Source organism: Salmo salar, chromosome ssa12, assembly GCF_905237065.1.
Source record: "Salmo salar chromosome ssa12, Ssal_v3.1, whole genome shotgun sequence".
Classification (NCBI taxonomy): domain Eukaryota; kingdom Metazoa; phylum Chordata; class Actinopteri; order Salmoniformes; family Salmonidae; genus Salmo; species Salmo salar.
In genome coordinates, this window is record NC_059453.1 from 14924703 (window position 1) to 14948138 (window position 23436).

Below are 23436 nucleotides of genomic sequence, written 5' to 3' on the forward strand. Positions count from 1 at the left end.
ACAATACACACAAATCTAAGTAAAATAATGTAATTAAGAAATATGTACACATTAGATCGAACAATGTCGGGAGTGACATTGACAAAAAATACAGTAGAATAGAATACAGTACATATGATATGAGTAAAGCAGTATGTAAGCATTATTTAAACATTAAAGTGGCCAGTGATTCTAAGTCTGGTGCAGCAGCCACTAAAGTGCAGGGTTGTGTAACCGAGTGGAAGCCGCCTAGTGATGGCTGTTTAACAGTCTGATGGCCTTGAGATAGAAGCTGTTTTTCAGTCTCTCGGTTCCAGCTTTGATGCACCTGTACTGACCTCGCCTTCTGGATGATAGCAGGGCGAACAGGCAGTGGCTCGAGTGGTTGTTGTCCTTGATGATATTTTTGTCCTTCCTGTGACATCGGGTGCTGTAGGTGTCATGGAGGGCAGGTAGTTTGCCCCTGGTGATGTGTTGGGCAGACTGTACCCCCCTCTGGAGAGCCCTGCGGTTGCGGAAAGTGCACTTGCCTAATCCGGTGGTGATACAGCCCGACAGGATGCTCTCAATTGTGCATCTGTAAAAGTTTGTGAGGGTTTTAGGGGCGAAGCCACATTTATTCAGCCTCCTGAGGTTAAAGAGGCGCTGTTGCGCCTTCTTCACCACACTGTCTGTGTGGGTGGACCATTTCAGATTGTCAGTGATGTGTACGCCGAGGAACTTGAAGCTTTCCACCTTCTCCACTGCTGTCCCGTCGATGTGGATAGGGGGGTGCTCCCTCTGCTGTTTCCTGAAGTCCATGATCATCTCCTTTGTTTTGTTGACATTGAGTGAGAGGTTATTTTCCTGGCACCACACTTCCAGGGCCCTCACCTCAACCCTGTAGGCCGTCTTGTCATTGTTGGTAATCAGGCCTACTACTGTTGTGTCCGCAAACTTGATGATTGAGTTGGAGGCGTGCATGGCCACGCAGTCATGGGTGAACAGGGAGTACAGGAGGGAGCTGAGGACGCACCCTTGTGGGAACCCTGTGACGAGGATCAGCGAAGTGGAGGTGTTGTTTCCTACCTTCCACAACTGGGGGTGGCCCGTCAGGAAGTCCAGGACCCAGTTGCACAGGGCGGGGTTCAGACCCAGGGCCCCGAGCTTAACGATGAGCTTAGAGGGTACTATGGTGTTGAATGTTGAGCTATAGTCAATGAACAGCATTCTTACATAGGTATTCCTCTTGTCCAGATGGGATAAGGCAGTGTGCAGTGAGATGGCGAGTGCATCGTCTGTGGACCTATTGGGGTGGTAAGCAAATTGAAGTGGTTCTAGGGTGTCAGGTAAGGTAGAGGTGATATGATCCTTGACTAGTCTCTCAAAGCAGTTCATGATGACAGAAGTGAGTGCTATGGGGCGATAGTCATATAGTTCAGTTACCTTTGCTTTCTTGGGTACAGGAACAATGGTGGACAACTTGAAACAAGTGGGGACAGCAGACTGGGATAGGGAGAGATTGAATATGTCCGTAAACACATCAGCCAGCTGGTCTGCGCATGCTCTGAGGACACGGCTTGAGATGCCGTCTGGCCCGGCAACCTTGCGAGGGTTAACATGCTTAAATGTCTTACTCAAGTCGGTCACGGAGAAGGAGAGCACACAGTCCTTGGTAGCGGCCGCGTTGGTGGCACTGCGTTAACCTCAAAGCGGGTGTCCCTGTCTGCACATCATGTTTGTGTCCCAAATGGCATTGTATTTCCTAAATAGTGCCCTACTTTTGATCAGGGGCCATAGGACTGTGGTCAAAAGTAGTGTACTTTATAGGGCTGTGGTCTAAAGTAGTGCACTATATAGGCCTGTGTTCTAAAGTAGTGCACTATATAGGGTTGTGGTCAAAAGTAGTGCAGAGAAGAGAAGGAATGTCTTGCACTATATAGGCCTGTGGTCTAAAGTAGTGTACTATATAGGGCTGTGGTAAAAAGTAGTACACTATATAGGTCTGTGGTCTAAAGTAGTACACTATATAGAGCTGTGGTCTAAAGTAGTACACTATATAGGGCTGTGGTCTAAAGTAGTGCACTATATAGGGCTGTGGTAAAAAGTAGTACACTATATAGGGCTGTGGTCTAAAGTAGTGCACTATATAGGGCTGTGGTAAAAAGTAGTACACTATATAGGTCTGTGGTCTAAAGTAGTGCACTATATAGGGCTGTGGTCTAAAGTAGTACACTATATAGGTCTGTGGTCTAAAGTAGTACACTATATAGAGCTGTGGTCTAAAGTAGTACACTATATAGGGCTGTGGTCTAAAGTAGTGCACTATATAGGGCTGTGGTAAAAAGTAGTACACTATATAGGGCTGTGGTCTAAAGTAGTGCACTATATAGGGCTGTGGTAAAAAGTAGTACACTATATAGGTCTGTGGTCTAAAGTAGTGCACTATATAGGCCTGTGGTCTAAAGTAGTGCACTATATAGGCCTGTGGTCTAAAGTAGTGCACTATATAGGGCTGTGGTAAAAAGTAGTACACTATATAGGGCTGTGGTCTAAAGTAGTGCACTATATAGGGCTGTGGTAAAAAGTAGTACACTATATAGGGCTGTGGTCTAAAGTAGTGCACTATATAGGGCTGTGGTAAAAAGTAGTACACTATATAGGTCTGTGGTCTAAGGTAGTGCACTATATAGGGCTGTGGTATAAAGTAGTGCACTATATAGGGCTGTGGTCTAAAGTAGTGCACTATATAGGGCTGTGGTATAAAGTAGTGCATTATATAGGTCTGTGGTCTAAAGTAGTGCACTATATAGGGCTGTGGTCTAAAGTAGTGCACTATATAGGGCTGTGGTCTAAAGTAGTGCACTATATAGGGCTGTGGTCTAAAGTAGTGCACTATATAGGGCTGTGGTCTAAAGTAGTGCACTATATAGGGCTGTGGTCTAAAGTAGTGCACTATATAGGGCTGTGGTCTAAAGTAGTGCACTATATAGGGCTGTGGTCTAAAGTAGTGCACTATATAGGGCTGTGGTCTAAAGTAGTGCACTATATAGGGCTGTGGTCTAAAGTAGTGCACTATATAGGCCTGTGGTCTAAAGTAGTACACTATATAGGGCTGTGGTCTAAAGTAGTGCACTATATAGGGCTGTGGTCTAAAGTAGTGCACTATATAGGGCTGTGGTCTAAAGTAGTGCACTATATAGGGCTGTGGTCTAAAGTAGTACACTATATAGGGCTATGGTCTAAAGTAGTGCACTATATAGGGCTGTGGTCTAAAGTAGTGCACTATATAGGGCTGTGGTCTAAAGTAGTGCACTATATAGGGCTGTGGTCTAAAGTAGTACACTATATAGGTCTGTGGTCTAAAGTAGTACACTATATAGGGCTGTGGTCTAAAGTAGTGCACTATATAGGGCTGTGGTCTAAAGTAGTGCACTATATAGGGCTGTGGTCTAAAGTAGTGCACTATATAGGGCTGTGGTCTAAAGTAGTACACTATATAGGGCATTGTCTACAGGTGGACTTTAAATCTTAGTGGTAAAGGTGATCTTTATGTTGCAAATCTTTTCAGACTGGTTAGTTATAAAAGCAACATGTTTCATAGAGCCACGACTGACATGAGGAGATGTACAATAACCAAAGATTCACCTTAGTAATGATTTATTCAATAACACATTCTACAAAACACAGTAACTACATACTGTTCCTAACTGATGTCCTCAGCATTAGGAAAGACAGAGGAGAAGAAAAGAACCCTTAAATGGTATTATAGACCAGCATTATGATTATAATGTTGTGTCCATATAACTTGACAAACATTCAGTTCTAATCTGGGTTGATACTTTGGATCATTGTTCTCAAACTGATCTTGAGTTTTCAAGTCAAAACATAAATACAAATCAACTTTCAAGTGAGCCTCCGCTATGTGAAGACTGTTACCCATGAGCCTTTGGGGGCGTTGGGATGATGGTTCGCTGTAGGTCCCAATTGGCACCTTGTTCCCTATATAGTGTACTACTGTTGACCAGAGGCTTATTCCCTATAGTATCTATGGGCCCAGGTCAAAAGTAGGGCACTATATAGGGAATAGGGTGCTATTTGGAAGGCACTCTAGATCTCAGAGCGTCGTGGGGGGAAGACGCGGCGTGGGGGAGGCCTCGCTGTCTTGTTGCCACGGCGAAGAGACTCTAGCTCCCGATGGGTAGCCATCACTACCCGACTGAAAGAGAAAGGGATGAAGGAGGGAGAGATAGAGATGGAGGGAGGAAGAGATGCATTGGGAGAGAGCGATATTATTTTCACTTGCTATTTGTCTGTTTTTACTACTACTTACAAAACATCTGATCACCACTGTCATGCAAATGTAGTTGGTTTGATCTTGAGAGAGGTGTGAGATTGCTTTAGGCAATGTAAACATGTGTTTCCTATGCCAATAATGCCCTTTGAATTGAATTGAAATTGAATTGAGATCAAAGAGAGAGCATAGCAAGATCTCTCTTCGTGACGACTCCCCCATCCTGAGTCAGTCTGAACACACCTCTTCAAACTGTCCTGCAGACGAGGATAGTCCCCCCCCCCCAGCACTGAACACACCCAGGTCCCACAACTGCACTGCTCCTCCATCATTGAGAGGGATGAATTCACAGAGCTGAAGAGAGACATGGTGGAGCTCAGAGAGCTAGTCCACACAATCCAGACAGAACAAACCCACAAAACAGACCAGCACAACAACACTCCCCCAACAAGACCCGGAGGTGGAGATGTACGGACGTCTGAGAGAGCTGGCTGCTCTACGGACTGAGGTGAGAACTTAAAGAGAAGGGAGAGGAACACATGGTACAGCTAACAGTAGTGAAGGAGGGAGAGGAACACATGGTACAGCTAACAGTAGTGAAGGAGGAGGGAGAGGCACACATGGTACAGCTAACAGTAGTGAAGGAGGATGGAGAGGACACATGGTACAGCTAACAGTAGTGAAGGAGGGAGAGGAACACATGGTACAGCTAACAGTAGTGAAGGAGGATGGAGAGGACACATGGTACAGCTAACAGTAGTGAAGGAGGGAGAGGTACACATGGTACAGCTAACAGTAGTGAAGAAGGAGGGAGAGGCACACGTGGTACAGCTAACAGTAGTGAAGGAGGGAGAGGAACACATGGTACAGCTAACAGTAGTGAAGGAGGGAGAGGTACACATGGTACAGCTAACAGTAGTGAAGGAGGAGGGAGAGGAACACGTGGTACAGCTAACAGTAGTGAAGGAGGAGGGAGAGGCACACGTGGTACAGCTAACAGTAGTGAAGAAGGAGGGAGAGGACACGTGGTACAGCTAACAGCAGTGAAGAAGGAGGGAGAGGACACGTGGTACAGCTAACAGTAGTGAAGGAGGGAGAGGTACACATGGTACAGCTAACAGTAGTGAAGGAGGGAGAGGTACACATGGTACAGCTAACAGTAGTGAAGGAGGAGGGAGAGGAACACGTGGTACAGCTAACAGTAGTGAAGGAGGAGGGAGAGGCACACGTGGTACAGCTAACAGTAGTGAAGAAGGAGGGAGAGGACACGTGGTACAGCTAACAGCAGTGAAGAAGGAGGGAGAGGACACGTGGTACAGCTAACAGCAGTGAAGAAGGAGGGAGAGGAACACGTGGTACAGCTAACAGTAGTGAAGGAGGGAGAGGAACACGTGGTACAGCTAACAGTAGTGAAGGAGGAGGGAGAGGAACACGTGGTACAGCTAACAGTAGTGAAGAAGGAGGGAGAGGGACACGTGGTACAGCTAACAGTAGTGAAGAAGGAGGGAGAGGTACATGTGGTACAGCTAACAGCAGTGAAGGAGGGAGAGGAACACGTGGTACAGCTAACAGCAGTGAAGGAGGGAGAGGCACACGTGGTACAGCTAACAGCAGTGAAGAAGAAGGGAGAGGGACACGTGGTACAGCTAACAGTAGTGAAGAAGGAGGGAGAGGTACACGTGGTACAGCTAACAGTATTGAAGGAGGAGGGAGACAAACACGTGGTACAGCTAACAGTAGTGAAGGAGGAGGGAGAGGAACACGTGGTACAGCTAACAGTAGTGAAGGAGGGAGAGGAACACGTGGTACAGCTAACAGTAGTGAAGAAGAAGGGAGAGGTACACGTGGTACAGCTAACAGTAGTGAAGAAGGAGGGAGAGGAACATGTGGTACAGCTAACAGCAGTGAAGGAGGGAGAGGAACACGTGGTACAGCTAACAGTAGTGAAGGAGGAGGGAGAGGTAGACGTGGTACAGCTAACAGTACTGAAGGAGAAGGGAGAGGAACACGTGGTACATCTAACAGTAGTGAAGGAGGAGGGAGAGGGACACATGGTACCGCTAACAGCAGTGAAGGAGGAGGGAGAGGAACACGTGGTACAGCTAACAGCAGTGAAGAAGGAGGGAGAGGCACACGTGGTACAGCTAACAGCAGTGAAGGAGGGAGAGGAACACGTGGTACAGCTAACAGCAGTGAAGGAGGGAGAGGAACACGTGGTACAGCTAACAGCAGTGAAGGAGGGAGAGGCACACGTGGTACAGCAAACAGCAGTGAAGGAGGGAGAGGGCAACGTGGTACAGCTAACAGCAGTGAAGGAGGAGGGAGAGGAACACGTGGTACAGCTAACAGCAGTGAAGTAGGGAGAGGAACACGTGGTACAGCTAACAGTAGTGAAGAAGGAGGGAGAGGAACATGTGGTACAGCTAACAGCAGTGAAGGAGGAGGGAGAGGAACACGTGGTACAGCTAACAGTAGTGAAGAAGGAGGGAGAGGTACACGTGGTACAGCTAACAGTAGTGAAGAAGGAGGGAGAGGTACACATGGTACAGCTAACAGCAGTGAAGGAGGAGGGAGAGGGACACGTGGTACAGCTAACAGTAGTGAAGGAGGAGGGAGAGGAACACGTGGTACAGCTAACAGTAGTGAAGAAGGAGGGGGAGGCACACGTGGTACAGCTAACAGTAGTGAAGGAGGGAGAGGAATACGTGGTACAGCTAACAGTAGTGAAGAAGGAGGGAGAGGGACACGTGGTACAGCTAACAGTAGTGAAGGAGGGAGAGGTACATGTGGTACAGCTAACAGCAGTGAAGGAGGGAGAGGAACACGTGGTACAGCTAACAGTAGTGAAGGAGGAGGGAGAGGAACACGTGGTACAGCTAACAGTAGTGAAGGAGGAGGGAGACAAACACGTGGTACAGCTAACAGTAGTGAAGGAGGAGGGAGAGGAACACGTGGTACAGCTAACAGCAGTGAAGAAGGAGGGAGAGGAACACGTGGTACAGCTAACAGTAGTGAAGGAGGAAGGAGAGGAACACGTGGTACAGCTAACAGTAGTGAAGAAGGAGGGAGAGGAACACATGGTACAGCTAACAGCAGTGAAGGAGGGAGAGGAACACGTGGTACAGCTAACAGCAGTGAAGGAGGGAGAGGCACAAGTAGTACAGCTAACAGTAGTGAAGAAGGAGGGAGAGGAAAACGTGGTACAGCTAACAGCAGTGAAGGAGGAGGGAGAGGAACACGTGGTACAGCTAACAGTACTGAAGGAGGTGGGAGAGGAACACGTGGTACAGCTAACAGCAGTGAAGAAGGAGGGAGAGGAACATGTGGTACAGCTAACAGCAGTGAAGGAGGGAGAGGCACACATGGTACAGCTAACAGCAGTGAAGGAGGGAGAGGAACACGTGGTACAGCTAACAGCAGTGAAGGAGGGAGAGGCACACGTGGTACAGCAAACAGCAGTGAAGGAGGGAGAGGGCAACGTGGTACAGCTAACAGCAGTGAAGGAGGAGGGAGAGGAACACGTGGTACAGCTAACAGCAGTGAAGTAGGGAGAGGAACACGTGGTACAGCTAACAGTAGTGAAGAAGGAGGGAGAGGAACATGTGGTACAGCTAACAGCAGTGAAGGAGGAGGGAGAGGAACACGTGGTACAGCTAACAGTAGTGAAGAAGGAGGGAGAGGTACACGTGGTACAGCTAACAGTAGTGAAGAAGGAGGGAGAGGTACACATGGTACAGCTAACAGCAGTGAAGGAGGAGGGAGAGGAACACGTGGTACAGCTAACAGTAGTGAAGGAGGAGGGAGAGGAACACGTGGTACAGCTAACAGTAGTGAAGAAGGAGGGGGAGGCACACGTGGTACAGCTAACAGTAGTGAAGGAGGGAGAGGAATACGTGGTACAGCTAACAGTAGTGAAGAAGGAGGGAGAGGGACACGTGGTACAGCTAACAGTAGTGAAGGAGGGAGAGGTACATGTGGTACAGCTAACAGCAGTGAAGGAGGGAGAGGAACACGTGGTACAGCTAACAGTAGTGAAGGAGGAAGGAGAGGAACACGTGGTACAGCTAACAGTAGTGAAGGAGGAGGGAGACAAACACGTGGTACAGCTAACAGTAGTGAAGGAGGAGGGAGAGGAACACGTGGTACAGCTAACAGCAGTGAAGAAGGAGGGAGAGGAACACGTGGTACAGCTAACAGTAGTGAAGGAGGAAGGAGAGGAACACGTGGTACAGCTAACAGTAGTGAAGAAGGAGGGAGAGGAACACATGGTACAGCTAACAGCAGTGAAGGAGGGAGAGGAACACGTGGTACAGCTAACAGCAGTGAAGGAGGGAGAGGCACAAGTAGTACAGCTAACAGTAGTGAAGAAGGAGGGAGAGAAAACGTGGTACAGCTAACAGCAGTGAAGGAGGAGGGAGAGGAACACGTGGTACAGCTAACAGTACTGAAGGAGGTGGGAGAGGCACACGTGGTACAGCTAACAGCAGTGAAGAAGGAGGGAGAGGAACATGTGGTACAGCTAACAGCAGTGAAGGAGGGAGAGGCACACATGGTACAGCTAACAGTAGTTAAGGAGGGAGAGGTACACGTGGTACAGCTAACAGTAGTGAAGAAGGAGGGAGAGGAACACGTGGTACAGCTAACAGTAGTGAAGGAGGAGGGAGAAACACGTGGTACAGCTAACAGTAGTGAAGGAGGAGGGAGAGGGACACGTGGTACAGCTAACAGTAGTGAAGAATGAGGGAGAGGAACACGTGGTACAGCTAACAGTAGTGAAGAAGAAGGGAGAGGAACATGTGGTACAGCTAACAGTAGTGAAGAAGGAGGGAGAGGGACACATGGTACCGCTAACAGCAGTGAAGAAGGAGGGAGAGGAACACGTGGTACAGCTAACAGCAGTGAAGAAGGAGGGAGAGGCACACGTGGTACAGCTAACAGCAGTGAAGGAGGAGGGAGAGGAACACGTGGTACAGCTAACAGCAGTGAAGGAGGGAGAGGAACACGTGGTACAGCAAACAGCAGTGAAGGAGGGAGAGGAACACGTGGTACAGCTAACAGCAGTGAAGGAGGAGGGAGAGGCACACGTGGTACAGCTAACAGCAGTGAAGGAGGGAGAGGAACACGTGGTACAGCTAACAGTAGTGAAGAAGGAGGGAGAGGAACACATGGTACCGCTAACAGCAGTGAAGGAGGAGGGAGAGGAACACATGGTACAGCTAACAGCAGTGAAGAAGGAGGGAGAGGAACACATGGTACAGCTAACAGCAGTGAAGGAGGGAGAGGAACACGTGGTACAGCAAACAGCAGTGAAGGAGGGAGAGGATCACGTGGTACAGCTAACAGCAGTGAAGGAGGAGGGAGAAGCATACGTGGTACAGCAAACAGCAGTAAAGGAGGGAGAGGGTCACGTGGTACAGCTAACAGTACTGAAGGAGGAGGGAGAGGAACACGTGGTACAGCTAACAGTAGTGAAGAAGGAGGGAGAGGAACACGTGGTACAGCTAACAGCAGTGAAGGAGGAGGGAGAGGAACACGTGGTACAGCTAACAGCAGTGAAGGAGGGAGAGGAACACGTGGTACAGCTAACAGTAGTGAAGAAGGAGGGAGAGGTACACATGGTACCGCTAACAGCAGTGAAGGAGGAGGGAGAGGAACACATGGTACAGCTAACAGCAGTGAAGAAGGAGGGAGAGGCACACGTGGTACAGCAAACAGCAGTAAAGGAGGGAGAGGATCACGTGGTACACCTAACAGTACTGAAGGAGGAGGGAGAGGAACACGTGGTACAGCTAACAGTAGTGAAGAAGGAGGGAGAGGAACACGTGGTACAGCTAACAGCAGTGAAGGAGGAGGGAGAGGCACACGTGGTACAGCTAACAGTAGTGAAGAAGGAGGGAGAGGGACACATGGTACCGCTAACAGCAGTGAAGGAGGAGGGAGAGGAACACGTGGTACAGCTAACAGCAGTGAAGAAGGAGGGAGAGGCACACGTGGTACAGCTAACAGCAGTGAAGGAGGGAGAGGAACACGTGGTACAGCTAACAGCAGTGAAGGAGGGAGAGGTACACGTGGTACAGCAAACAGCAGTGAAGGAGGGAGAGGAACACGTGGTACAGCTAACAGCAGTGAAGGAGGAGGGAGAGGCACACGTGGTACAGCTAACAGCAGTGAAGGAGGGAGAGGAACACTTGGTACAGCTAACAGTAGTGAAGAAGGAGGGAGAGGAACACATGGTACCGCTAACAGCAGTGAAGGAGGAGGGAGAGGAACACATGGTACAGCTAACAGCAGTGAAGAAGGAGGGAGAGGACCACGTGGTACAGCTAACAGCAGTAAAGGAGGGAGAGGGTCACGTGGTACAGCTAACAGTACTGAAGGAGGAGGGAGAGGAACACGTGGTACAGCTAACAGTAGTGAAGAAGGAGGGAGAGCAACACGTGGTACAGCTAACAGCAGTGAAGGAGGAGGGAGAGGCACATGTGGTACAGCTAACAGCAGTGAAGGAGGGAGAGGAACACGTGGTACAGCTAACAGTAGTGAAGAAGGAGGGAGAGGTACACATGGTACCGCTAACAGCAGTGAAGGAGGAGGGAGAGGAACACATGGTACAGCTAACAGCAGTGAAGAAGGAGGGAGAGGCACACGTGGTACAGCAAACAGCAGTAAAGGAGGGAGAGGATCACGTGGTACAGCTAACAGTACTGAAGGAGGAGGGAGAGGAACACGTGGTACAGCTAACAGTAGTGAAGAAGGAGGGAGAGGAACACGTGGTACAGCTAATAGCAGTGAAGGAGGAGGGAGAGGCACACGTGGTACAGCTAACAGTAGTGAAGAAGGAGGGAGAGGAACACATGGTACAGCTAACAGTAGTGAAGAAGGAGGGAGAGGAACACGTCGTACAGCTAACAGTAGTGAAGGAGGAGGGAGAGGCACACGTGGTACAGCTAACAGTACTGAAGGAGGAGGGAGAGGAACACGTGGTACATCTAACAGTAGTGAAGAAGGAGGGAGAGGGACACATGGTACCGCTAACAGCAGTGAAGGAGGAGGGAGAGGGACACGTGGTACAGCTAACAGCAGTGAAGAAGGAGGGAGAGGTAGACGTGGTACAGCTAACAGCAGTGAAGGAGGGAGAGGCACACATGGTACAGCTAACAGTAGTGAAGGAGGAGGGAGAGGAACACGTGGTACAGCTAACAGCAGTGAAGGAGGAGGGAGAGGAACACATGGTACAGCTAACAGTAGTGAAGAAGGAGGGAGAGGCACACGTGGTACAGCTAACAGTAGTGAAGGAGGGAGAGGGACACGTGGTACAGCTAACAGTAGTGAAGAAGGAGGGAGAGGCACACGTGGTACAGCTAACAGTAGTGAAGGAGGGAGAGGAACATGTGGTACACCTAACAGCAGTGAAGGAGGGAGAGGGACACGTGGTACAGCTAACAGTAGTGAAGGAGGAGGGAGAGGCACACGTGGTACAGCTAACAGCAATGAAGAAGGAGGGAGAGGAACACGTGGTACAGCTAACAGTAGTGAAGGAGGAGTGGGAGGAACACGTGGTACAGCTAACAGTAGTGAAGGAGGAGGGAGAGGGACACGTGGTACAGCTAACAGCAGTGAAGGAGGAGGGAGAGGAACACGTGGTACAGCTAACAGCAGTGAAGTAGGGAGAGGAACACGTGTAGGAAAACCGTGGTACAGCTAACAGTAGTGAAGGAGGAGGGAGAGGAACACGTGGTACAGCTAACAGTACTGAAGGAGGAGGGAGAGGAACACGTGGTACATCTAACAGTAGTGAAGAAGGAGGGAGAGGGACACATGGTACCGCTAACAGCAGTGAAGGAGGAGGGAGAGGGACACGTGGTACAGCTAACAGTAGTGAAGGAGGAGGGAGAGGAACACATGGTACAGCTAACAGCAGTGAAGGAAAGAGAGGAACACGTCGTACAGCTAACAGTAGTGAAGAAGGAGGGAGAGGAACACGTTGTACAGCTAACAGTAGTGAAGAAGGAGGGAGAGGAACACATGGTACAGCTAACAGCAGTGAAGGAGGGAGAGGAACACGTGGTACAGCTAACAGTAGTGAAGGAGGGAGAGGAACACGTGGTACAGCTAACAGTAGTGAAGGAGGAGGGAGAGGAAAACGTGGTACAGCTAACAGTAGTGAAGAAGGAGGGAGAGGGACACGTGGTACAGCTAACAGTAGTGAAGAAGGAGGGAGAGGAACACATGGTACAGCTAACAGCAGTGAAGGAGGGAGAGGAACACGTCGTACAGCTAACAGTAGTGAAGGAGGAGGGAGAGGGACACGTGGTACAGCTAACAGTACTGAAGGAGGAGGGAGAGGAACACGTGGTACATCTAACAGTAGTGAAGAAGGAGGGAGAGGGACACATGGTACCGCTAACAGCAGTGAAGGAGGAGGGAGAGGAACACGTGGTACAGCTAACAGTAGTGAAGAATGAGGGAGAGAGACACGTGGTACAGCTAACAGTAGTGAAGAAGGAGGGAGAGGAACACATGGTACAGCTAACAGCAGTGAAGGAGGGAGAGGAACACGTCGTACAGCTAACAGTAGTGAAGGAGGAGGGAGAGGCACACGTGGTACAGCTAACAGTACTGAAGGAGGAGGGAGAGGAACACGTGGTACATCTAACAGTAGTGAAGAAGGAGGGAGAGGGACACATGGTACCGCTAACAGCAGTGAAGGAGGAGGGAGAGGGACACGTGGTACAGCTAACAGCAGTGAAGAAGGAGGGAGAGGTAGACGTGGTACAGCTAACAGCAGTGAAGGAGGGAGAGGCACACATGGTACAGCTAACAGTAGTGAAGGAGGAGGGAGAGGAACACGTGGTACAGCTAACAGCAGTGAAGGAGGAGGGAGAGGAACACATGGTACAGCTAACAGTAGTGAACAAGGAGGGAGAGGCACACGTGGTACAGCTAACAGTAGTGAAGGAGGGAGAGGAACACGTGGTACAGCTAACAGTAGTGAAGAAGGAGGGAGAGGATCACGTGGTACACCTAACAGTACTGAAGGAGGGAGAGGAACATGTGGTACACCTAACAGCAGTGAAGGAGGAGGGAGAGGGACACGTGGTACAGCTAACAGTAGTGAAGGAGGAGGGAGAGGAACACGTGGTACAGCTAACAGCAATGAAGAAGGAGGGAGAGGAACACGTGGTACAGCTAACAGTAGTGAAGGAGGAGTGGGAGGAACACGTGGTACAGCTAACAGTAGTGAAGGAGGAGGGAGAGGGACACGTGGTACAGCTAACAGTAGTGAAGAAGGAGGGAGAGGACACATGGTACAGCTAACAGCAGTGAAGGAGGGAGAGGAACACGTGGTACAGCTAACAGTAGTGAAGGAGGAGGGAGAGGAACACGTGGTACAGCTAACAGTACTGAAGGAGGAGGGAGAGGAACACGTGGTACATCTAACAGTAGTGAAGAAGGAGGGAGAGGGACACATGGTACCGCTAACAGCAGTGAAGGAGGAGGGAGGGGGACACGTGGTACAGCTAACAGTAGTGAAGGAGGAGGGAGAGGAACACATGGTACAGCTAACAGCAGTGAAGGAAAGAGAGGAACACGTCGTACAGCTAACAGTAGTGAAGGAGGAGGGAGAGGAACACGTGGTACAGCTAACAGTACTGAAGGAGGAGGGAGAGTAACACGTGGTACATCTAACAGTAGTGAAGAAGGAGGGAGAGGGACACATGGTACCGCTAACAGCAGTGAAGGAGGAGGGAGAGGATCACGTGGTACAGCTAACAGCAGTGAAGGAGGGAGAGGCACACGTGGTACAGCTAACAGTAGTGAAGGAGGAGGGAGAGGCACACGTGGTACAGCTAACAGCAGTGAAGGAGGAGGGAGAGGAACACGTGGTACAGCTAACAGTAGTGAAGAAGGAGGGAGAGGGACACGTGGTACAGCTAACAGTAGTGAAGGAGGGAGAGGAACATGTGGTACAGCTAACAGCAGTGAAGGAGGGAGAGGAACACGTGGTACAGCTAACAGTAGTGAAGGAGGAGGGAGAGGAACACGTGGTACAGCTAACAGCAATGAAGAAGGAGGGAGAGGAACACGTGGTACAGCTAACAGCAGTGTCTAGAACCTCATCCCCTGTTCTCCTCCTCTCCTGTGTTAACTGAGGAGAGATCCTAATCTATGTGTCCATCTGAGCAGACAGCCATCTAGCCAATCGGAGATCAGAGATCTGTGGGGCGGATCAGACTGACTTCTAAAGTTCATTAGGTCAAAGGTCATCACTAGGAGAAAGTGGTGAAGAAGTAGAAGGACAGAGGGAGAGGAGGGAAAAGAGAGGAAGACTCACTTTAGGTAGGAGAGTTCTCTGATTAGGCCACAGACCAGTTCTGTAGCGTCTTCATGCCCTTCCTCTTTCTCCTCTTCGTCTTTCTCACTAGTTAAGGGGAAGAGAGAGACGGAGAATGGCACCATTCCCTATATAATGCACTACATTTGACCAGGGCCACATGTGCGCTATATGGGGAATAATGGTTCATCGTAGGCTTTACAACAAGCGAATACAAACTTCTGAAATAGTGTACTGGTTCTAGGAAGATGGATAAATGTACAGTTGAAGTCGGAAGTTTATATACAGTACACCTTAGCCAAATACATGTAAACTCTGTTTTTCACAATTCCTGACATTTAATCCTAGTAAAAATTCCCTGTCTTAGGTTAGTTAGGATCACCACTTTATTTTAAGAATGTGAAATGTCAGAATAATAGTAGAGAGAATGATTTATTTCAGCTTTAATTTCTTTCATCACATTCCCAGTGGGTCAGAAGTTTACATACATTCAATTAGTATTTGGTAGCATTGCCTTTAAATTGTTTAACTTTGGTCAAACGTTTCGGGTAGCCTTCCACAAGCTTCCCACAATAAATTGGGTGAATTTTGGCCCATTCCTCCTGACAGAGCTGGTGTAACTGAGTCAGGTTTGTAGGCCTCCTTGCTCGCACACACTTTTTCAGTTCTGCCCACAAATTTTCTATGGGATTGAGGTCAGGGCTCTTTGACGGCCACGCCAATACCTTGACTTTGTTGTCCTTAATCCATTTTGCCACAACTTTGGAAGTATGCTTGGGGTCATTGTCCATTTGGAAGACCCATTTGTGACCAAGCTTTAACTTCCTGACTGATGTCTTGAGATGTTGCTTCAATATATCCAGATAATTTCCCTTCCTCATGAAGCCATCTATTTTGTGAAATGCACCAGTCCCTCCTGCAGCAAAGCACCCCCACAACATGACGCTGCCACCCCCATGCTTCACGGTTGGGATGGTGTTCTTTGGCTTGCAAGCCTCCCCATTTTTCCTCCAAACATAATGATGGTCATTATGGCCAAACAGTTCCATTTTTGTTTAATCAGACCAGAGGGCATTTCTCCAAAAAGTACGATCTTTGTCCCCATGTACAGTGGCAAACCGTAGTCTGGCTTTTTTTATGGTGGTTTTGGAGCCGTGGCTTCTTCCTTGCTGAGCGGCCTTTCAGGTTATGTCGATATAGGACTCGTTTTACTGTGGATATAGATACTTTTGTGCCTGTTTCCTCCAGCATCTTCACAAGGTCCTTTGCTGTTGTTCTGGGATTGATTTGCACTTTTCTCACCAAAGTACATTCATCTCTAGGAGACAGAACGCGTCTCCTTCCTGAGCGGTATGACGGCTGCGTGGTCCCATGGTGTTTATACTTGCGTACTATTGTTTGTACAGATGAACGTGGTACCTTCAGGCGTTTGGAAATTGCAAGCCTGGATGAACCAGGCTTGTGGAGGTCTACAATTTTCTTTCTGAGGTCTTGGCTGATTTCCTTTGATTTTCCCATGATGTCAAGCAAAGAGGCACTGAGTTTGAGGGTAGGCCTTGAAATACATCCAGAGGTACACCTCCAATTGACTCAAATGATGTCAATTAGCCTATCAGAAGCTTCTAAAGCCATGACATCATTTTCTGGAATTTTCCAAGCTGTTTAAAGGCACAGTCAACTTAGTGTATGTAAACTTCTGACCCACTGGAATTGTGATACAGTGAATTATAAGTTAAATAATCTGTCTGTAAACAATTGTTGGAAAAATGACTTGTGTCATGTACAAAGTAGATGTCCTAACCGACATGCCAAAACTATCATTTGTTAACAAGAAATTTGTGGAGTGGTTGAAAAACAAGTTTTAATGACTCCAATCTAAGTGTATGTAAACTTCCCACTTCAACTGTAACTGACCAGTAATGTTACTGAAACAAGATGAAATATCTAGATCAGTGGTTATCGTGGGTACTGCAGGTGGTCCCCAATGTTTGGGGGGATAAAAAAAAAACAATCTTCCAAAAATAATAACAGTTGAGGTTACTAATGGTGTTATAAGCCATGTTACATGACTTTTCACAATGCTAATAGTTTATAATAGGCCTTTCATTTATTACGTTCACTGCTAAAATGTACTACATTTGACAGCCAAGATAGTTTATGTTAAAAAAAATGCGACTCTGTGAAAGATGGTCCTCAAAAGCTTTTGACTGATTTGCTCCCCGGAACAGAAAAGTTTGGGAGCCCCTGTTATTGATAGAAACAATGAATTGTGCTCAAGACAATCGTTCACAACTGTTCACCTTTGGCAAACACTTTTTTTCTAGCTATCTGATTGGTTTATCATTACATCTCTTTCATCTGCTGACAGTGACAATTTTTGGCTCTGTACTCCAGCACTTTGGGATTTGATATGATACAATGACTATGAGGTTAAAGTGCAGACGGTCAGCTTTAATTTTAGGGTATTTTCATACATATCAGGTGAACTGTTTATAAATTACAGCACTTTTTCTACACAGTCCCCCCATTTTAGGGGAACAAAAGTATTGGGCCAAATTCACTTATATACACTACATATACAAAAGTATCTGGACACCCCTTCAGATTAGTGGATTCGGCTACAGAAATGGTTTGCCGAGATCGGTGTGGAAGAACTTGACTAGCCTGCACAGAGCCCTGACCTCAACCCCATCGAACACCTTTGGGATGAATTGGAACGCCGACTGCGAGCCAGGCCTAATCGCCCAACATCAGTGCCCAACCTCACTAATGCCCTTGTTGCTGAATGGAAGCAAATCCCTGTAGCAATGTTCCAACATCTAGTGGAAATCCTTCCCAGAAGAGAGGAGGCTGTTATAGCAGCAAAGGGGGGACCAACTCCATATTAATGTCCATGAATGTGGAATGAGATGTTTGACGAGCAAGTGTCCACATACTTTTGGTAATGCAGTGCCTGTACTAAAGTAGTAAAAAGTGAAGTATTTGGTCCCATATTCATAGCACGCAATGACTACATCAAGAAATGTACAGACGCACAAATATCATAACCCCCCCAAAAATGTCAACCTCCCAAAGTGCTAGAGTACAGAGACAGAAATAATAATACTTTTGGAGCTCACTATATGTCCCAAATGGCACCCTTTTCCCTTTATAGTGCACTAATTTTGACTATGGGCCCTGGTCTAAAGTAGTGCACTATGTAGGGAATAGTGTGCCATTTGAGAGGCCTCCAGCAGATGATGTAGAAGCAGTGACCCGGCAGGGTCACTTCTCTGATGTTAGTTTAGAACGGTGAGAAAACACAACTACTGTCTGTCTCCAGACCCAGAGGTAAAGATGGAGGAGAGATAGAGATATCCCTTCATCTACTCTCATCTCTGTCTCCAGACCCAGAGGTAAAGATGGAGGAGATGGAGATATCCCTCATCTACTCTCATCTCTGTCTCCAGACCCAGAGGTAAAGATGGAGGAGAGATGGAGATATCCCTTCATCTACTCTCATCTCTGTCTCCAGACCCAGAGGTAAAAATGGAGGAGAGATGGAGATATCCCTTCATCTACTCTCATCTCTGTCTCCAGACCCAGAGGTAAAGATGGAGGAGATGGAGATATCCCTCATCTACTCTCATCTCTGTCTCCAGACCCAGAGGTAAAGATGGAGGAGATGGAGATATCCCTCATCTACTCTCATCTCTGTCTCCAGACCCAGAGGTAAAGATGGAGGAGATGGAGATATCCCTCATCTACTCTCATCTCTGTCTCCAGACCCAGAGGTAAAGATGGAGGAGAGATAGAGATATCGCTCATCTACTCTCATCTCTCTCCCACTCTTCCTTTATCATCCCTCCTTCTCGTCCCTCTCTTTCTCACTCTTCCTTTCTCATTTCCTTATCTACCTGCCCCCTCATCTGCATAACAGCACTTCTCTCCTCCCCTCATGCCTGCATCTACCTCCTATACCCCCCCCTCCTTCCTCCCCCCTCTCTCACGTCAGAGTGATGGTGTTGAGTTGAGAGTCAGACACATAGTTCAGAGCCAGCGCTCCAAACGGGTCAATGACAGTAGCATCATCATCGGCTCTGGTCAGGTCTGGGGTGGTGGACTAAAATACACAAACAATCAGGACTCAAACAAACAAACAAACAAAGTAACAAACAAAGACGTCAACAAAAACACTCACATGGTTGTTCTCCTCCGAGCCACCAGGTGTCAATGCAGCCTGGTTGTTCTCCTCCGAGCCACCAGGTGTCATTGCAGCCTGGTTGTTCTCCTCCGAGCCACCAGGTGTCACTGCAGCCTGGTTGTTCTCCTCCGAGCCACCAGGTGTCACTGCAGCCTGGTTGTTCTCCTCCGAGCCACCAGGTGTCATTGCAGCCTGGTTGTTCTCCTCCGAGCCACCAGGTGTCACTGCAGCCTGGTTGTTCTCCTCCGAGCCACCAGGTGTCACTGCAGCCTGGTTGTTCTCCTCCGAGCCACCAGGTGTCACTGCAGCCTGGTTGTTCTCCTCCGAGCCACCAGGTGTCACTGCAGCCTGGTTGTTCTCCTCCGAGCCACCAGGTGTCACTGCAGCCTGGTTGTTCTCCTCCGAGCCACCAGGTGTCACTGCAGCATGGTTGTTCCCCACCCTTCCAGGACTTGGCTTTGTGGGGGGAGGCATGGTGGACTCTACTCTGTCAACCGGGGCCAGACTGAGTGCCCGGGGGTTGGCCACAGTCCCAGCCCCTGCCCCATCTTCAGCCCCCTTCTCTCTCTGGGTAGGTGAGCTCTGAACCTCTCCGTGGTGCTCCCTCTCTGTCCCAGCCTCCAGAGGGATAGAGGAAGGGGTGGTGGTGGAGGATGGTGTAGGGGCCCTAGGGGGGCTCTCCTCTGGCTCATTAGACCCACAGCCCCCTCCTGGTTCTTCTCCACAACCCCCTCTGTGTCTAGCTCTTCTTCCCCCAACACCACAGGCTGCTCACTGCCCAGTGCGTCCACCTCCAGGCCGGTCCGGAGACCCTCTCCTGTGACCTGCTCTGGCCCAGAATAAGCCACTTCGCTGGGGCCTGCATGGCTTGCCTCTCCCACTGACTGAAGCTGCTCCTCATCTAACTTCTCCTCCTCTTCTTTCTCTTTCTTCGTCTGCTCAGTGGTACTCCCCAGAGGAACGGATGGAGGGATCGATGAAAGGAGGGACGGATCAGAGGATGATGTTGCTGCAGTTCCCTCTACAGCCACCAGGTTGGCATCACCACCACCACTATCACCACTCTGCTCGATGTCCTCCTCTCTCTCTTTCTCCACTTTCTCCTCCTCCGCTTTCCTCGCCAGAACCATCTCTTCTCCCTCCCTCCCTCCTTCCGTCACACTCTTTCTTTCCTTCTGCCGCTCCTCCTCTCTTCCTCTCCTCCTCTCCCTCTCTCCCAGACCACACATCCCCATTCTCCTTCTCCTCTTCTTCACTGGTGCTTCCACAGACCTGTCCTCCTCCACTGGAGGCCCCTCCCTCCCACCACCCAGACAAACACCTCTGTCATCTATAGCCTCCTGCGGTTCACTGTCGAGCTCCTCCATTTTGGGCTTCGGGTTCTTCTCTCCACACTGCTCCTCTTCATTGTCGGTTTGACTGTCCCCGTCCCCAACGTTGACCTCCTTGGAAGGAGGCAGGGTGGGCTGGGGCTGTGCTGCAGTCAGTGGGTGTGGGGGGAAGCTGAGGAAACTCTGTGTCTTGATGTCTTCTTCTTCTCTATCCTCGTCCTCTTTAACGGAGGACTCCACACTATGGTCTTCCTGTGGACTATCTCCACCATCCTGATTGGTTGGAACTGCCTCCTCTGTGCCCGCCCGCTCCATAGCCCCTCCAATGGCCTGTTCTCCCTCGAAGCCAGTCACAACAGGACTTTCCTCCACTGGATCACCCTCTTGCTTGGGTGCAGTGGTATCTCCCGCTTTGTTAGCCTGCTGAGATGGATGAGTAGTACAGGCCGTCAGAGGGTGGTGGGGATCTTTAGGAGGAGAGGTGGTGTTTAACACTCTTCCCTCAGTGTCCTGCTGCACAAGCAGAGGAGGAGGAATCAGTTAGAACACAGCAACATTTGAATTGTAACTGACAAACGCTCAACCAGCAAATGGAACTTCTGTTGCCTACCTGTTCTAGGTGTGAGGGCTGTGCTTCCACTGCCTCTCCAGAGGGGGCGATCTCCTCTGACTCATCCCAGCACTTTCTCTTCCTTGATCTGAGTGAGCTAGGCTGGGGAGGTGTGAAACCTGGAGAGAAAATGTCAACGTTATGCTAAGGAAATGTCCTTTCTTTCACACATACATTAGCAAACAGGTGGACTGGCAACCTTCAACTTTGTTTTTCAATATCTTGCTAGCATCCCACTGCTAGCTTACTTCTGAAGCTAAGCAGGTTTGGTCCTGGATGGGAGACCAGATGCTGTTGGAGGGCCAGTAGGAGGCACTCTTTCCTCTTGTCTAAAAAAATATTGGGCAGTGATTAGGGACATTGCCCTGTGTAGGGTGCTGTCTTTTGGATGGGATGTTAAATGGGTGTCCTGACTCTCTGTGGTCACTAAAAGATCCCATGGCACTTATTGTAAGAGTAGAGGTGTTAACAAAGGTGTCTGAGGTAAATTCCCCATCTGGCCCTCATACCATCATGGTCACCTAACCATCCCTAGCTTCCAATTGGCTCATTCATCCCTGTAACTATTTCCCTGAAACTGAGAATGTGTTCTCAGTCGACTTACCTGGTTAAATAAAAATCTCTAATAAATTCAACTATGTTGGATGAAAGTTATGTCCAGGTATTCACTTTAGGAATGAATGATTTCGACCAATGAAAGCATTGGAGATCATTTAAGCCCCAATATACAGTTGATGTGAATTTAATGGGGGCTATTTCAGCCTTACTTGTGGTTTGCTTTCGTTTTTTGGTCATCCTCCCAAAATAGCTCTTCAAATGCCATGCAAAACCAAAACAGAGACAAAGTGTCAGTTGGCTAAGTTAGCTCCAATGATTTGCCAATTATATCAGATATCATGACACTGGCAAAACATCTCATTCAAAACAAAGACAACTAGCCAATAACATCTATCTAGCTAATACTTTTGAATTTTGATGGTAGATTTTAGTTTCTCCTCAAGCTCTTGGTCTGGTCACAACTGTAGCTAGCTAGCCTACCTGGCAGTGCAGATCAAGGATTGTGAGTGGTCTCTCTTGCTAGCTAGCTATCAAACTTTTGGCACTCTCACTGAAACATATAGCTACAGTGCATACCAAGCACAACTGGCTTGCTAAGATTAAAACACATCTAATGTTCAGTGACGAATATGAGATTTTTACACAAATCTTCGACCTGACCTCACAGCTAGACACTTGTTTGAATATTTTTCAGCGATTTCTGGGCGTGTCCTTCAAACGCCGTAAAGCAAGGTAGTCGCGTTGCCAATGGTTACCCAATGCAGGAAGTAGGAAGTAGCCAATGTATACACCTTTTCGTGTTTAAATAGCTCTCTAACTAACAGTAATTTATACGTGACTAGCGTTCTCTCATATGCTTTCGAAATGATCAGTCGTCGTATGAACTAAGAAAGCGCTCAACATATGGTCCGTGGATAACGTATGACAAGGTAAAACAAAGCTTTTAGTGGCAATGTTTACAAATGACATGACAGCTTCTAGCAAGCTAACTTTAGCTAGTTAACAAGCTAACTACTGCAAGTCAGAGCTGCTCATCATCGAATAAGGATAAACAACATTTTTGCCATGGGTGATGCTATGAATTTGCTGTTGATAGCTAGCTAACTGCTAACGTCACTGTACTAATTTGTTGCTAAGCGTTGTCAGAGACTCACACAAAACGTGAGCCGTCAACGAATGTGTTATTACCAGCCATGATATCAATGAAATATATCCAACTAGCTAAATGCAGTGTAAATTTAACAAAGTCCTGTAGCTAGCTGTCCATTTTTGTCTGTCAATACGTGTACGATAAAAGCTGAATATAGCTAACTACTGGAACTATTTGCCAGATGTTACAATATGTCTCTTTGGTTCTACTGTGTTGTTGTAGTTGTGACACAGGTCAGTTGACAAGGTTCTCTCCATGAGTCACAGTCGGAACCCCCCGCCCAGGGGACAGGGGGCAGCGCGAGCCAAACAGGTAACGTCATTTTGATCATTGATTTGATAATGAATTATCATTGATAACTGTAAGTCAAGTTGTCATTGATAACACTAGTCATTTGTGTTTTCAATTCTCTTTCTTTCTCCCTCTCTTTGTCTCTCTAAGATGGGGCTGCTCCTGGATCTGTCTCCGGATGGAGGGATGGATGGAGGAGGAAATGAAAAAGAGCTGGAGGCGGAGCTACTGGCTCTGATGGGCGGGGGCGGGTCCCAGGGCAAGAGAGGAAAAGGTGAGGATCATCCTAATCATCATCCTCACCCATTATCTTCTCCCAATCTTGTATGAAATAACTTCCACAGACCCTACCACTAGAACCGGTGTGTGTGTGTGTGTGTGTGTGTGTGTGTGTGTGTGTGTGTGTGTGTGTGTGTGTGTGTGTGTGTGTGTGTGTGTGTGTGTGTGTGTGTGTGTGTGTGTGTGCCTGCCTCTCTCCACAGCTCCAGTTCCCATGGCTGACATCGAGCGTATGGCGGCTCTGTGTATGAAGGACCTTGATTATGATGATGTTGGGGATGATGATCTGGAGGATGATGATGATCTCCTGGTATCCACCATGTTTACACTCCTCTTCACACTTCTCTTGTCCTTTATCTTCCTCCTATCTGTTGTTGTTTCATTCCCAATGGCAACACTTTTCCTAAATTGTGTGTGTTTATGTGTGTGTGTTTATGTGTCTTTATCCA

At 48.3% G+C, this 23436-nt stretch overlaps 3 protein-coding genes across 5 annotated transcripts in view; 1 reads left to right on the forward strand and 2 right to left on the reverse strand.

The window, feature by feature from the left end:
- Nucleotides 1-3601: 3601 nt before the first annotated feature.
- LOC106564285 (leucine-rich repeat extensin-like protein 5) lies at nt 3602-19426 on the reverse strand. The gene is made up of 4 exons (XM_045690801.1): nt 18766-19426; nt 18575-18687; nt 14586-14672; nt 3602-4177 (listed from the first exon to the last, which is right to left on the reverse strand). Exons 1-4 carry the CDS (start codon nt 19240-19242, stop codon nt 4069-4071), a joined length of 786 nt encoding a protein of 261 aa, XP_045546757.1. The 5' UTR covers nt 19243-19426; the 3' UTR covers nt 3602-4068.
- On the reverse strand, nt 19251-21979 carry LOC123725424 (cyclic nucleotide-gated cation channel beta-1). 2 transcript variants are annotated; one of them, XM_045690799.1, is made up of 4 exons: nt 21748-21979; nt 21477-21519; nt 20710-20828; nt 19251-20612 (listed from the first exon to the last, which is right to left on the reverse strand). In XM_045690799.1, the coding sequence occupies exons 2-4, from the start codon at nt 21502-21504 to the stop codon at nt 19251-19253; spliced, it is 1509 nt and encodes a 502-aa protein (XP_045546755.1). In that variant the 5' UTR covers nt 21505-21519; nt 21748-21979. The 2 variants fall into 2 exon arrangements, with proteins under 2 accessions (XP_045546755.1, XP_045546756.1); XM_045690800.1 differs by having other exon boundaries at nt 19251-20609; nt 21748-21973.
- Nucleotides 21980-21994: 15 nt separating this feature from the next.
- Nucleotides 21995-23436, forward strand: part of cc2d1a (coiled-coil and C2 domain containing 1A) — a 34662-nt gene continuing 33220 nt past the window's right edge. For both annotated transcript variants that reach the window (XM_045690803.1, XM_045690802.1), the window contains exons 1-4: nt 21995-22196; nt 22640-22729; nt 22859-22982; nt 23191-23297. In XM_045690803.1, the coding sequence (XP_045546759.1) occupies nt 22673-22729; nt 22859-22982; nt 23191-23297 (288 nt within the window). In that variant the 5' untranslated portion in view covers nt 21995-22196; nt 22640-22672. The remainder of the gene's footprint in view (nt 22197-22639; nt 22730-22858; nt 22983-23190; nt 23298-23436) is intronic.